At 47.6% G+C, this 15,474-nt stretch overlaps 1 protein-coding gene across 1 annotated transcript in view; it reads right to left on the minus strand.

Moving 5' to 3' along the window:
* LOC147693361 (transient receptor potential cation channel subfamily M member 2-like) overlaps window positions 1-15,474 on the minus strand; it is a 1,943,547-nt gene that overhangs the window by 176,940 nt on the left and 1,751,133 nt on the right. The window contains exon 26 of the mRNA XM_086933684.1: window positions 7,416-7,480. Within this exon, the coding sequence (XP_086789810.1) occupies window positions 7,416-7,480 (65 nt within the window). The remainder of the gene's footprint in view (window positions 1-7,415; window positions 7,481-15,474) is intronic.

The following is a 15,474-nucleotide window of genomic DNA, read 5'->3' on the forward strand; positions in this document are numbered from 1 at the left end:
TGCTGATGACGGAGCGGTTCCGTCATGGCCCGCCCGACGCTCATGGGCGGGGCGAATTCCGCGCCTGCGCTGGGCGTTCTATTGAGCGGTTCCGTCACCAGCATGCGCCCGCCGCATTTCCGCCCCGCCCCCATAGCAATGCGAGATATTCAAAGGTTTATACATTTCAACCATCACCATATTATGGATAATATCTCTTCAGAAAATATGTGGATATGAGTACAAATAACACATTCTTGGAATCCTAGAGATTTCAAGCCACAGAGACGAAAACTTCCAGAAGAAAAAAAGGAATGTAGGCTGTTTAGTCAGGGGAAGCCCTAGCACCAGCAAACTTTCATAGTGTCACAGCTGTTAGCGCCAATGACATAGTAATCCAGCCAATTCATAATGATTTTCGAAACCTAACAGTGGTAGAGTTACAAGTGTCTTTTTTTAAATAAATTTCTGATGCTATGTCATTTCCAGGCACACTATCCCCATCACACCTGAAGCACAATGCACAAGTTACTTACCTTCGTTAACAATATATATATATCTGTAAGAAACATTAGTTAGTTACAGATTCCTTAACTCCTTGGATGCTCATGACGAGCTCGTCATGAGCGACGGCGCTCCGGTGCTCATGACGAGCTGAGCTCGTCATGACCACGCCTGTTCCGTGGAACGCTCGCACGCTGGGCTGATTCCCCTGCTGTGCTGAATGTTCCATTGGAACGGGCGCGGTCATGATGAGCTCAGCTCGTCATGAGCACCGGAGCGCCGTGGCTCATGACGAGCTGACCTCGTCATGAGCATGGGGGTGCTGTACGCGCCCCCCCCTCCGCCCCCCAGCACGGCGGGGAAATACCGCAAGCAGCGAAGGGATTAAATTAGAATTACCCCAGGCGTCAGACTGGATCCGGAAAGATTTTTCGTCAGCAGTACCTCTGCGTGTCGGAAGGTGGTGTTGGGCGTCTCTGCGTTCGTCGGCAGCGTCGTAGTCGCCGGTATGACATCGTGGAAGCAACTTAAACGCCGCCCTGGCACGCTGAAATCAGTTCTGTACACAACTTTCCATGCCAGAAACGCAGAGCCATGCAAGACACTGACCATTGGTGCAGAAAACTAGTGCCCTGAAAGGATAGCCTTACCCTAGAAATCAGTTTGCAGAATGGGGAGGATGAGTGGGGCGATAAGGAATCTATAACTAACTAATGTTTCTTACAGATATATCGTTACCAAAGGTAAGTAACTTGTGCATTTGAAAGAAACATGTTAGTTATAGAATCCTTACCTTAGGATACCCCAGCAATACCAACCCTGGGGGTGAGTCTGCGAAGCAAGATCACCCCAGAAAGTCCTGGAGAACAGAATGGCCAAAGAAGCCGTCTCTCCAGACTTGGCTGTCCAGGCAGTAGTGCTTGGTGAACATGTGCAGTGATGCCCACGTGGTGGTCTGACAGATGTCATTCAGAGGCACTACTTTTCCCAAGGCAGTAGTGGCTGCCGTTGCCCTGGTGGAGTGAGCATGTAGCCCAACTGGAGGCCCCTTTTTAGCCATAGAGTAACAAGCCTTAATCACAACTGTTGCAAAGTCATTCTGTGTCCTGGGCACTTCCTAACTGTTCGCTGACTGATGCTGGTGGTAACTGACTGACTGACTGACCCTGGGCTCTGCCTAACCAGGCCCAGGGCCATTGCTATTCTGAAAGAGACACATTAGAATACAGTTACACCTACATGCACTAGGGTACACAATGGTATGGTGGGGTACCAAGGTGATTGGCATGACCTACCTTTAAGCCCCTAGTATATAATAGGGCAGGGAGATTGAAACTACATAGAAGTCCATAGTACCCAAGGGCATGGCAGTTTAGAGGCCAGCAGCTATTTTTTCACTTGCATGTGTGCACTGCTGAAGCCTGAGGTCAGTTTAAAAGCAGCCGTCGGTGCCAGGACTGCTTTTAAAACGTAAACTGTGCCCAAACCTGACTTTGGGGTTTGGGGCACCTAAAATGGATAACCTAAAATGTTTTGGCATATTAGGAACCCCCAGGGTCTCCCCTAGGTGACCCAGAGTTTGGGGGTCAGATATTTATAAGGTACACCCTTATAAAATGTGTTTTATATGCCCTGGGTTAAGTGAAATATCACATTTCACTCCCCACATTGTGGTAAAGTGCTGCTCAAATTCGACTTTGATGCTAGGAGCACTGTGGAGGGAGGATCTGGAATATTTCTACTGATTCAGAACCCCTAAAGTCTCCCCTAATTGCACATGGAGTGGGGGTCCTGTAGAAATCAGTGAAGTACTTATAACATATGATTTTATAAGCCCTAGTGCTGGAAAAATGGCCCAAGTCAATTTCCTCATTGCAAATCCCAGGCCACATAGGTTAACATGACAAGAGATTAGTAACTAATAACTCTTGATAGGAACAGGCTTGAAACCAGGGGTGCCAGAGCAGGGGGAGGAGTCGTAAACCATGGTCTTCAAAGGCAGCGGGTAGCTTTTCCGACGCCCGTGCAAGCTACCATGCTGCCCGACATCAGAATACAGACGTTTTGATATTGACTGACTCAGAAAGGTGAAACCTCTAATAAATCGAGACCTTGTCATCCTAGTAGTGTGTCACGAGGGCAGCCAGTCCGGAACCCCGGAGAACAATGAGTTAAGTGCTAGAACTGTACCAATCTCACCTCTTTCCCCACAGCGACTTGAAAACTGGAACCCGGCAGAAACGACACTCTTTCGACAACAAGAGAAAGCTGGGCCATGTTTCTTTAATTGGGCCGAGTTTGCGGAAGATCCCGCCCCCTGGGACGTCACCGGGTCAGAGGCCCCAAAACAAGGAAGGACGGAGAAGGAGGTGTGTCCAACACCAGCAAAGGAACGAGAGCGTCGAGGAGCTGTTGAGCGAGACGACGAAGGACTGCCGGAGGAATCCAGCAGAGAGGAGTCACTGCAACGTGCAACAGAGCCAGGAGGCCAACGTTTCAATGCTTCGCCCAGCCACACGTCAGGAGAAGCGTGGCTCACCCAGGTACGGGCCCGAGTCTCCGGGTGGGCTGGGAGGAAGGGTTTCAAACTCCCGTAAACTTCATCCCCCCCACCTCCCTATCGACACGCGGCAACAATTTACCGGTTGTGTGGTTTCCTGTTTTTTTGTATTACGCACCGTGTGGCGCCTCACTCCCTTTCCCTATCACTAATTGAGGCAAGACCTCCGACTGAATCCCAGTCTTTTCTGCTTTTTTATTTAATTTGTATTCCGGACCGGTGGCTGTCCCGGGAGCACCCTGGAGTGGAGGAAGAAAGGAAAGCCCTTTCTGAGAGGACGTCCATCTCCAGACAAAGACCCTGAAGCAACCGTACCATATTATAGACTAAGTCCAAGACAAAAGAAACTGTTAAAGCCAATAAAGGCCAGCTTAACATCCATACCAGTGTCCATGAGTTCCTCTAACCCGCTAACATAGTGTTAACTTATAATTTGGACTGGGTGGCCATAATTGGTGCATCTCGCCTAGATAACCGAGATCACCACCGCAGTACTTATGACTTCCGCACCTGGAATATCTTTATAACCAGGCCAAGATACATGTAATTCTACTCTCGGGTGCCCTTGAAACGAGTATTCATCCTTTTGGCAGTCCCCATTGGACCTGTTTCACCCGATACATTAAGCATCAATCTAATCAACTTTTGAAGCCTTTCAAGTCCTCTGCTTATTTTCCTGAAGCTTACTATCTGACCCAGGACTGCGTAAATGGGTCGTGACATCTTATTGACTCATATATGAGTGATCACAAAACATCTTACCCTACAGGTTACTGAACCTATATATTATAAAAGCCCTGAAGAAGGTCCTGTGGCACTGGGGAACGAAACGCGTTGGCTGTTTGCCGGTGTTTTTTCAAGAATTCAATAAAAAGAAGAATCTATGAAGTATTTACTTTTCACTTGTACTGACTTCTATGAAGTGCACCTTCCTTTGGTTTGAAGACCTTAGCAAGCGTCAACATTTTGAACTTCTCCTTCCGGAGGAAGCGATTGACGTCTCTGAGATCCAAGATAGGATGCAGTCCCTTGTCCTTCTCGGGAACCAGAAAGTAGTGGGAGTAACAACCACAACCTACTTCTGAGACAGGAACGCGCTTCATGGCTCCCTTGGCCAAGAGAGTCGTAACTTCCTGCTGGAGAAGGGCCAGATGATCCTCCAACATGCGGTGGTATCGTGGTGGCATGGCTGGAGGGGTAGTCTCGAAGGGGAGGGAGTAGCCCCTTCGGACTATTTGCAAAACCCACCTGTCCAAAGTGATGGTGAGCCAGTTTGGGAGCTGATGGCGAATCTTGCTGCCCTCTGGTGTTTTATGGTCCTGAAAAGTCAGACTGGGAGGGTTGGAGGCTGATGCAGGGGGTTGGGGGGTTGGTGGACTGGCCCGCCCGCAGGCCCCCGGAACTTCGCAAGTTGTTTCCACGTCCACAGCCGCACGAAGGTTGGGTAACTTGATGCGGCCTGTGGCCCTGGGTGGGATGTAGCGGGGAACCCATTCCATAGCCACAAAAGGGGCGAAAAATAGACCGCATTGGACGGGAGGAGAGGCCCAAGAACTTGGCTATAGTCTGTGAGTCCTTGAAGTGCTCTAGGGCGTTGTCTGCTAAAAAGATGACGGCCATCGAAGAGCATGTCCATCAAGGTAAATGTAAATGTAAATGTATTGGCATTTATATAGCGCACTACTTACCCGTAGGGTCCCAAGGCGCTTCGACCGCTGCGAAACCCTTCCTGGCTTCCCTGAGAGATGGTCCCTTAATGGGTATCTCCAGGGTGAGGCCAGGCATCCCCGGCGGTCTGGTGGGGCCGTTAGTGAAGATGAGGCAAGCTAATGCCCAGAGTTGCCGAGTGTGATCGCTGATCAGAGTGGGCACCGAGGCGAGAGAATTATCGAGTCCGCTGACCCTGGTCCAGAAACCTGCCACGCCGGGAATCGAACCCTGGTCCCGGGCCGTCCTCTGCTCTCGGGTCTGCCGCCTCTAACCAGTGAGCCACACTACTTCACAAGGTGTTCTGGACATCCCCTGAAAAGCCAGTGGACCTCATCCAGGCGTAGCATCGAAGTGATACAGACGTTAAAATGGTCCTGCCCAGAGAGTTTGCGGTGTCCAGCCCACAACGGATCATAAACTTAGCTGCATCTCTCCCGGCAGCAACAGTCTGGGAGAGCACTGCTCAGGCCACCTCCGGACACTGAGGCAGAACTTGTGCCATCGTATCCCACACTGAATGCGAATAACAGCCCAAGAGACATGCAGTTTTTACAGACTGCAGTCCTAAGCTGGCAGAAGAATTTTTTTTCTTGCCAGCATGGTCCAGCTTCTTAGATTCCCTTTCCGGTGGAGCAGTAGGGAAGGCGCTTTTAGAGGTGGAGGCTTGGACCACCAAGCTCTCTGGGGTGAGGTGTTGGGAGAGGAAAGTGGGATCACCGGAGCATCAGGCGATCCTCTTGTCCACGGGAGCCCCCGTGTTGGGCCTGGGCCACTTGCCCTAAAGGACATCAGTGAGGGCCCCATTAAACGGAAGCAGGGGCTCCGAAGACCTCGCCGCCGGTTGAAGCACCTGAGTCAGGAGGTTAGTCTTGACCGTCACCGTAGGAAGCTCGAGGTTGAAAGCCTTGGCCGCCATACGCAACAGCGTATGACGCTCCCTCCTCTGTAGCCAGGGTAGGAGGAGACAACATGCCAAGGTCGGTTGAAGTGTCAAGACCACTGGCATGCCCCAGTTCCCCACTCCAGTCCTGCTCAGGCTCAAGCTGGTAAGTTAAAGGGTCACTTGACCCCTCCAAGCCCTCCTCATCTTCCTATTGGTGCCACTGTTGTTGGAAAGGGGCCCCAGGAGTGAACAGGGGCATGAAAACCCCACCTGGTGCTGGATCCGGCGTCAGGCGACGCCAGTCCGGCTCCATGTGCAAGTCGGGAAGGTGGCTAGGGTCGACGCCTGCCGGAGGCCAACTGGCTTAGGGCACGATAGTGGTTCCGTTGGAAGCGGCGCCGGTGGAGGTGTAATAAGGTCAACCAGCGCAGATCCGGATCCAGGCCTGGATCCAAGTGGGGCCTGCGGCGCTGAGGCTGGAGCCTCCGGCAGCGAAGACCCAGGCCCCCCAACCAAGTTCGCAGGGCCCGAAGGCGCACCGGCGGGGTCGGTCCGCCCAAAGATGGCATGCTTCGCCTCGTAGAATGTATGAAGCTGGGCAGGGTCGCTCTGGGTCCCGGAAAAGGAGGGAAGCTCAGAGTCGACCCTTCGGGCTCCGCACGCGTAGCCACAAGAGTGGCACCACCCGTGCACCTCGTTGGATCGGCTGACCGACGAGGAAAGGCAATGAGCGCCAATGCTTTTCTTCTAATGCTTCGACTTACCCGACCCCGAATGCGAAATCTTCGATGACTGCGAGCCGGAATGATGGTGGCTCAGCGACGGGTCCCTCGGCCTCCCTCTCAACCGGGACCTCGAACGGCAGCTTTTGGGACCGCTCCCGCAAAGACTTCGGTATCAACAACTGATAGTCGTGGTCGCGCTCCAGGCAAAAGAGGCACACGCGGTGCGGATCCGTCACAAACAGCAATTGGTTACAGGAACCAGAGGCCTTAAAACCAGGCATCCCTCGTGCACCTGTTCGGAGTCAGAGACTCGAAACAAGACGTCGACAAAAGTCGAGAAAAACGTAGTAAAAAAATGAGTGAGGTACTGAACTTCCCGGATCTGCGCTGGCTGGTGCGGAAAAAGAAAGAACTGACGTCAGCGCATGAGGGCGGCGTCTAAGTAGCTGCAGTGACATCATCCCAGCGACCACAATGCCAACGACAAATGTGGAACCGACCGATGTCACCTTCCAACGCGCAGAGGTACTGCTGACGAAAAATCTTTCCGGATCCAGTCTGACGCCTGGAAGTAATTCTAAGGTAAGTAATCTATAACTAATGTGTTTCTTTCAGATTTTTACTTTTAATGTTTCTAACTTTTTTCTCTACACCCCATCTAATGGAATGGATAAAAAGAGGAATGTATGTAGGAGGGAGGACGGAAGAAAGGGTATATGTATGTAGATGGAAAACAAACAATGAAGGCAGGAATAGAGGGGTAAAATGAGAAACAGATGGAGGATTAAAAGAATGATGAAGTGAAGGATGGAATGAAGAAAGAAGGGATGGAGGGAGGGATCTGGAATGAAAGAAGGCATAAAGAAAGTAATGACTAATAGGAAATTGTGAAAGGAGAAGGAATACTAGAACAGATTGATGGAAGAGAATAAACAATAAAAACTTCACCAATAGCCATAATCATTTAATCACAATGGAACAGAGCAATAGCTTAGTCATCGTTAGAGTAGAATGTCTGGGTAAGGTGGTTTCATACTGTAGTTTCAATGCCTACCTTTGAGATTGGACCTCTCCTTCCTCCACTGGATAGAGAGGGGGGTTATACTGAGGAAATACAACCTGCAAAGAAGAAGAATCAATGCATGATTAAAAAGCATATCTCATGACTGATGTCTCATGCCTAGACCTATATAGACACATAATAGGCTTAATGTGAGACATTATAAATCTAGAGAAAAGTGAAAGTCACAGACATTGATCGCAGAAAAGACTTCTACCTCTCTTTAGCTCATAATTAGCCTTGGTGTACTGTATGGATATACCCCTACACCGGATTATGGGAGTAATTGTTAAATTACTTACCAATAATCTTAATTACTCTGAAAACCCTTTGTCTCATACCAATACTTACTCTATAAGGTCTAACCTCTACCCAAGCATCATTTGACACAACTGGAACCAATCAAAAAACGCAAACCAAAACACATTCCAAGCCTCTACCTTGCTCCTCCTACCATTTTGTTAATAAAGAAGGCCAGAGAACACCACCCTTCCTATACATCACAAAGCTATGAAGGAATGCAGTTTGGGAATGAGGCGGGATGGAGAGTGGTATGTCTTGGTACGAGAAAAAAGTTTTTAGGAGAAATGAACATCACAGTAAGTGATTGAATCATTACCTCCTTCACGCATTTTCTCGTATGTCTACTTACTCTATGAGGATACACCAGAGCTAAATAATTACAACCAGATGCCCTAACAAATTACCGCTGTTCTCCTGACTGATGGAAACAAGAATTTTTTTTATTATTGCAAATATTAGGAGGTGTAAGTGTTGACAGAATAATGCCAGCCACAACTCTAGAACTGAATTTCATCAATTTTCCAATTCCCATCTGTAATTAGAAACAAAGGCAGAGGGTGTAGCCCCAGTGGCTGCATTAAACATTTGCAAAATAGAGGCCCCACAAGCTTCAGCCCACGAAACAGTCAGTCCCTGAATATATATGACCTGAACACTCTGGCAATTTGTGTCTTGTAAAGCATAGTTAATATGTTTCTAAATGAATCTACTCAAAGTTGAAATAGAGGCCTTCTGCTCATGACAAAAACAACAAAGTTGATGAACAAATTCTCACATTTTCAAAAACATTTTGACCTGGACAAATAGATCTTCACTGCCTCAATGCATACAGTGCATGAAGGTCTCTTTCTCAAGAGTGATGGATGCTGGAAAGAAATATGGTAATATTTATCGCTTCCGATGTGAGTAAGACGGAACTTTAGGAAAAAAGCCTTGAACTAATTTAAGAACTAGACTATCTGTAGAAAGTCCTAAATAAGGTGATAGATAATGAACCCAAGTCTAAAGGCTGACATTATAGCCCAAAAAAAACTTTTGATGGCAAGTACACCAAATCTAACTCTTACAAAGGTTCAAAGGGATGAGTTTGTAATGCCTTAGAAACAGTTTGCTCCATCAAAGTCTGTGTCCACGGAATCCATCGCAGGAATACCCCACGGTGCACTCACCACTCCTTTATTGCTGTCCATTGTGCCCTTAGTGTAACAATGGCTAACCCCCTCATTCAAATCCCTCTTAGAGCCACTGTAATTTCCATTATTAGAATTACAGTTAGCAGGGTTCAAAGATCTACCTATACACCATTTAGAAAAAAATGGCCAATGATGATCATAAGATTTTCTAGTAGATAACGGTCTTGATTGCTGCACTGACTAGACCACAGGAAGAGAAAGACCCAGCAATTTCTCTCATTAGTCATACAGTCAACTGTATTTCTTGCACATGGTCCGAGGAATGAATGAATAGCAAGACTTGTAAAGCACAAGGCTACTCCTAGGAGTGTGTTGGTGCTAGTAAGAAAGAAAGAGCGGAAGGGAAAGGATGCAATTTGAGAGTAAAAAGCCAGGTCTTCGTGTTTTCTAAAATAGCTTTCATTCGCTATTAGCCCTTACTCAGCTGGTAGGCTATTTAAAAAAAGCGGGCCCAGGAGGTAAAAGGATCTACCTCCAGTTTATGCACGTCTTACCCTAGGGAACTTGGCAAAATTAACAGAAGATGACTTCAGAATTCAACCTTATTGGACAGGTACTGTGGACCAGACTGGTGGAGAGCTCTGTGCTCAAGTGTCAAGGTTTTGAAGAGGATCATTTTTCTGACAGGTACGTAGTGTAGGTTAATCAGATGTGTTGTTGTTGACACGTCTGGGAATAAGGAGTACCAGATGAGCCGCTGCATTCTGGACAGTCTACAATTTCTGCAGCAGATATTGAGGAAGACCTGCATACAGAGCATTGTCATAATCTAATCTGGACACTACCAGGGCAAGGAGCACAGTAGTCTGAGAGTTATGGAAATGAATTGTAAGAATCTTTTGGCCATGCGCATCAGGCCAAAGCAAGTGACAACAACTGTATTAATTTGAGCTTGGAAGGCCAGCTGTTTGTCAATCTTAATCCCCAGGTTCTTTACTACTTCGGCTTGGGCTCTAGATGGAGGGGTACCATCCGGCCAGTGACCATTTAATTTCTTCTTTTTATTTTTTATTAAACAAGTAATAGGCTTCACATATCATTCTGCAGTGTTATGAATTATGTCATTGCACGTGTTTTCATTTTGACTTTACAGAGCCCCATATAGTACATCATTCAGGTGGTGTGTCAAGTCGGTCTTAAGGCCATACCATTCAGTTAGACTAGTGAACCTCGTTATCAGCCTGCTTTACAAGCAATCCTGGTGATCTTCTACATTCAGAGTAAAATTATAACCAAAGCTAAGAACCTCTGCCTTCTCAGGGTTACACTTAAGTTGATTGATACCCATCCACTTAAAAGACCCCAGATAAACAGGTCTTGATAGGCTCTTGATCCAGTGTCTCATTTTTCTTACTGGGAAGAGTAGCTCAGTTATTATCTTCAGACAAAGGATCGTAATGGGATGAGAGAAACCAGAAGCATACTGATCCCTATTAATCAGAAAACCCACACAATGTACGCCTGGTTGTGTATTCAGAACGACCAATCTTATCAACTGTTTCTAGATTTGGTCCTGAATGTGCACTATAATCTTGTGCAACAAAGCTACTGGGAAAAACCTTTTCAGGACAAGAACCCTCACTCAACCGAGGGTGACATGCTTCAACACTGGGTTCCCTTCTCACACCTGGACTGCTGGGTCCATGGTGTAGGCTACAACTCCCCTGAGGGGAGGATCTGAGGTGTTTTGCAAAGATGAGCGATGGAGAAAGGGTAGTGACGGGTAAAGTGCAGAAAAAAGTGTGTTGTGGTCGTGAATAAAACTATCCCCAGATGTCCATGTAGACTTTATTTGGTGGCCTGTGGGATAGAGTTTAAAAAGAGGGCTAGGGATAAATAAATCATATCCCTCTCAGGGGTCAACTTTTTTCTGCCCAACTATGGTCCCATGTAGGGATTCCAGGTCTTTCGCCAGGACCTCAAAGTTATAAAGTCACTCTGCGTCAACTTGTGTTAGTAAAAAAGTAAATATATTGGCCACCACGTGATTAAGGACCAGGATTGTGATTACCCTTATTATTCTTTGGGCACATTATTTCTAATGATCAGGAAGTAAATTTCACTCTTGAAAAACAGGGTAAGTCTTTAGGTGCCCAACTTCAGCATCGGTCCCGAATCTCTATAAACATTCTGGTGATGTCTGTAGACTTGATTCGGCACCGGAGCTGAAGTTTTATTAACACAAGTTGATGCAGAGTGACTTTATAACTTTGAGGTCTTGACAAACACCCTGGAATCACTATATGGGACCATAGTTGGGCAGAAACATGTTGACTCCTGAGCGGGATATGATTTAATAATTATTCGGAAAGAGCTAGCTCGGCAAGAGACTGAGACCCTGCTGTGGTTGACTGCTTGTTCAAATAGGATTTTGTGACAGTGTTGTCTGCCTATTCATGACCATCTGACCAGGAGATAACTAGTGAAATGGTCCATGATAACCGCCTTCAACTTTATGCCAACTTGAGACATAATACATGTCTTCCGGAAGCCATCTTCTCTGTATTGACTGACTGCCCATAGTGGACACAACCCCCAACTTGCTTGCGGTTATGGTCTGAATATGAGGAGAAAAGGGAGTCAAAGGGAAGCCCTTGGCTAAATTTACAGGATTCTAGCACAGGATTCAATCACCACTGCATCGTCTCCCAGATTTAGTTCATTACAGGCACCATTTTGTCCAGGCTGTGTGACTCTGGGTTCCAGAGATGATGGACCAGAGGAGCCAGGTGGAGGCAAGCTCAAAGAACCATAAATACACACAATGTGTAAAACGGATACATAAAAACACAAAGTAATCATGTTGTAAACCATAAAGTAAATAAGAAAATAAAAGGAAGTTATTTTCAAAAGACAAAGAACTTACCATGTGACCTAGGAGACACTGCGACTCCATGGCAGGCACTTCTGATTGCTGTCCTATGACAAGTAAGACACTCCTTATTTCCTGGGCTTTGTTTGAGGCCAGTTAACTAACCCTGAGTGAAGTTTGCATGGTCGCGAGCTGCGGAATTCCCCACAGCCGCAGAAAACCACCGCGAGCTACACGAATCTCCGCAAGCGCAGGGAGTTGCTTGTTCCGCCCGTTTGCGATGCGTTTTCCTGATCGGAAATACATATTAAGTGTTCGGGGACACTTTTTGCATGCTCGGCGGAAAATATCGTGCAAACTGCATCATGCTGTCGCCATTGGGCGCGGCCATCTTGTTTTTCACTTTTTGCTATGGTTCTGGGCCTGTTTTTCTATCCTTCCTTTATCTTTTCAATCTTTTGCTTCTAGAAACTTTTTTTGATATTTTTTATTTATCTATCCCTCTCTATTCCTGATTGAATATTTTGCGTTTTTTTCCTACTTTTTTGTATTTTTTACTGTGTTTTTCACTCTTTTTCTATTACTTGCTTTTTCATTTCTTTTACTTACTTTCTTACTTCCTACCTTTTCTTTTCCACCTCGCTTATTCAGAACCATGGCAAAGGGCCAGAGGAAGAAGACTAGGAGGGCTTGCAGTGATAGCCGTGGGGTGCAGGCACGGGCCTTCTTTAATGAGGCGGAGGTGGCTGCACTGTTTTTTTTAATCCAGCGCCACCTCCCCTTAACCCTTGCAGCAGGCCGCAGGCCTTGGTCTGGGCTCCGGGAGCATCACCAGCGGTGAGCAATGGTGAGCAGGGCTGTGTTCCGCTGCTCCAGGTTCCGGCGCACCCATAACCAATGGACGCGCCGGTGGTCTGATATCCTGGATCGGGAGCATGACCAGCTGGATCTGATAGGTGTTGAGGTCCTGGGGTTTGGTGAGTAGCTATTTATTTATATTACTATTATGTGTTCTTCGGTTCTGACTGTTATTTATTGCGATTGGGAATATTATTTTTTTTGCAAATAGCTAACATGCTGCTGCTGCAGTTCTTACATGCAGGTAAGGTAACCTATGTTTAAAAATTTTATATTATGTGATTGTTACTTCCAGACAGGTGCTCAGCGCTACTATCGTCGTACTTCTTTGCAACTTTGCACTCACTTGGGCTGGTTATGTAGGAGAGGTTAGAGAATTTAAGTTAGGTAGGTATTTAATCTAAATAGGATAGACTTACGTCTTTTCCTAGGTCCTGTCAGGCTGTCCTGTCTCCTGTCACTAAGATAGTGGTAGTAGTTAGTTAGTTAATCAATCAATCAATCAATCAGGACATTTGTTAAGCGCGCTACATACCCGTGAGGGTCTCAAGGCGCTGGGGGGAGGGGTGATGCTACAGATCGAAGAGCCAGGTCTTGAGGAGTCTGCTGAAGGCCAGTAGGTCCTGGGTCTACCGAATGTTGGTGGGGAGGGTGTTCCAGGTCTTGGCGGCGAGGTGGGAGAAGGATCTGCCGCCGGCGGTCGTTCTTCGGATGCGGGGGACGGTGGCGAGGGCGAAACCAGTGGAGCGGAGCTCGCGGGTAGGGGTGTAGAAGCTCAGTCGTCTGCTGAGGTACGGTGGGCCGGCGTTGTGAAGGGCTTTATGTGCAAGGGTGAGGAATTCGAACGTTATCCACTTGTTGACCGGGAGCCAGTATAGGTCTCTCAGGTGGGGTGTGATGTGGCGGCGGCGGGGTATGTCGAGGATCAGTCATGCCGAGGCGAACTGGATGCGCTGCAGCCGTCTCAGGAGCTTGGTTGATGTTCCTGCGTAGAGGGCGTTTCCGTAGTCCAGCCTGCTGGAGACGAGGGCCTGGGTGACTGTTCTCGTTTTGGTGGGGATCCACTTGAAGATCCTGCAGAGCATTTGTAGGATGTTGAAGCAGGATGAGGAGACGGCGTTGACCTATTTGGTCATGGAGAGGGTGGACCACGGGGTCTGGTGGATGCTTGGCGCACACAACATCCACAAGACCAGGACTACTCCTATTCTTCAGGTATGCACGAGCTACATGTAAGGCTAGATACAGTGCTGTGCTCCCCAGAATTAATGCCGACAATTGTGAGAACTGAATACCTGACTAGAACGCTATCAGATCATAATCCCCTGCTGGTCACCATGCAATGGCTGCCTGGAGTCTCATATGTCCCTACTTGGAAACTGCGCCCCGAGACGCTGGATGACCCACTTTTCCATGCTGCACTGGAGGAGGGAATTACTCAGTACTTTGCAGAAAATGCTGGCACGACTGCGACAAGGGCAACGGAATGGGATGCCTTTAAGGTAGTCATTAGAGGGTTTTGCATAGGGAAACATGTGGGAATACGGAAAGTACTCCTAGATGATCTGGGTAGGGCTGATAAAGCACTCCGCGAGGCGGAACTACTAAGACCTGGTCACCCTGAACTACAAGAAAAGGTTAGCGAGGCAAAAGAAGCGGTAGCAGCAGAAACGGAGCGTTTACCCAGTTTTTACCATAAAACCTATACAATGAGGACTCATGCAGAGGGCGACAAAGCAGGAACCCTATTGGCTTGGCTGGCTAACCCCATGAAAAGAGGTTCCCCCATAGTGACCATGCACACAGCGGAAGGAGAGGAGGTTTACACCCAGAATGAGATCTTACGGTGCTTTACGAGCTACTATGAAGATCTCTACAAAAGCAAACTGTGATTGGCAATCCGGCCATAGACGTCTTCTTGGACAGTCTTTGTTTGCCTAAACTAGGCCACGAACAGGCGAAAGAACTAAGGAAGGATATAGAGCTAGAAGAAATACGAGGCGCCATTAAGCGTATGGCGCGCAACAAAACCCCAGGTTTGGATGGGTTGCCCATAGATTTCTGTGGAAAATACACTGACCTCTTAGCACCGAGACTCTTAGAAGTTTATAAAGAGGCGAAAAAATTAGGGCGACTACCACAATCCATGCGAGAAGCGTTAGTGATACCTTTATTAAAACTGGGGAGAGAGAGCAGAGACACGGCATCATATAGACCGTTGTCGATGCTTACCACCGATTACAAAATACTAAGCAGCATTCTAGCATCTCGCTTGTTACATCACATGACCACGCTAGTTCATGAAGACCAAGCTGGTTTTATACCGACCGACCACGAATATTCGCCGGTTGATGCGAATGTTAGAGGAAGGCCAATCAGAGGCACGACAACCAATGATACTGTCGGTAGACATAGAGAAAGCGTTTGATAGCCTGGAATGGGAATATCTTTACAAGGTGCTGAGGCGCTTTGGAGTAGGAGAAAACTACCTAAGATGGACGACAGTACTATACACCTCAGCGGTGGCCAGAGTGAGAATGGGCATGCTGATATCGGCACAATACCCCGTGGAAAGAGGCACGAGACAGGGGTGCTCACTATCTCCACTGCTGTTTGCTTTGGCAGTGGAACCTCTTGCGATTTCGATCCAGACGGGGGACCACTATGGGGGACTGCAAAGTAGAGTTGGACAACAATATATATCACTATACGCAGATGACCTTCTGCTCTTCCTTGAAGATGCTGACAACGCAATGACAGGAGCTGAAAAGTTGCTGTTGAGCTTCGGAGAACTCTCTGGCTTGAGGGTAAATTGGTCCAAGACGTGCTTGTTCCCAATACGACAGGGGGAAACTCAACCCTCCATGATACGAGCAGCGAGATGGGA

Source organism: Lissotriton vulgaris, chromosome 8 (genome assembly GCF_964263255.1).
Source record: "Lissotriton vulgaris chromosome 8, aLisVul1.2, whole genome shotgun sequence".
NCBI lineage: Eukaryota > Metazoa > Chordata > Amphibia > Caudata > Salamandridae > Lissotriton > Lissotriton vulgaris.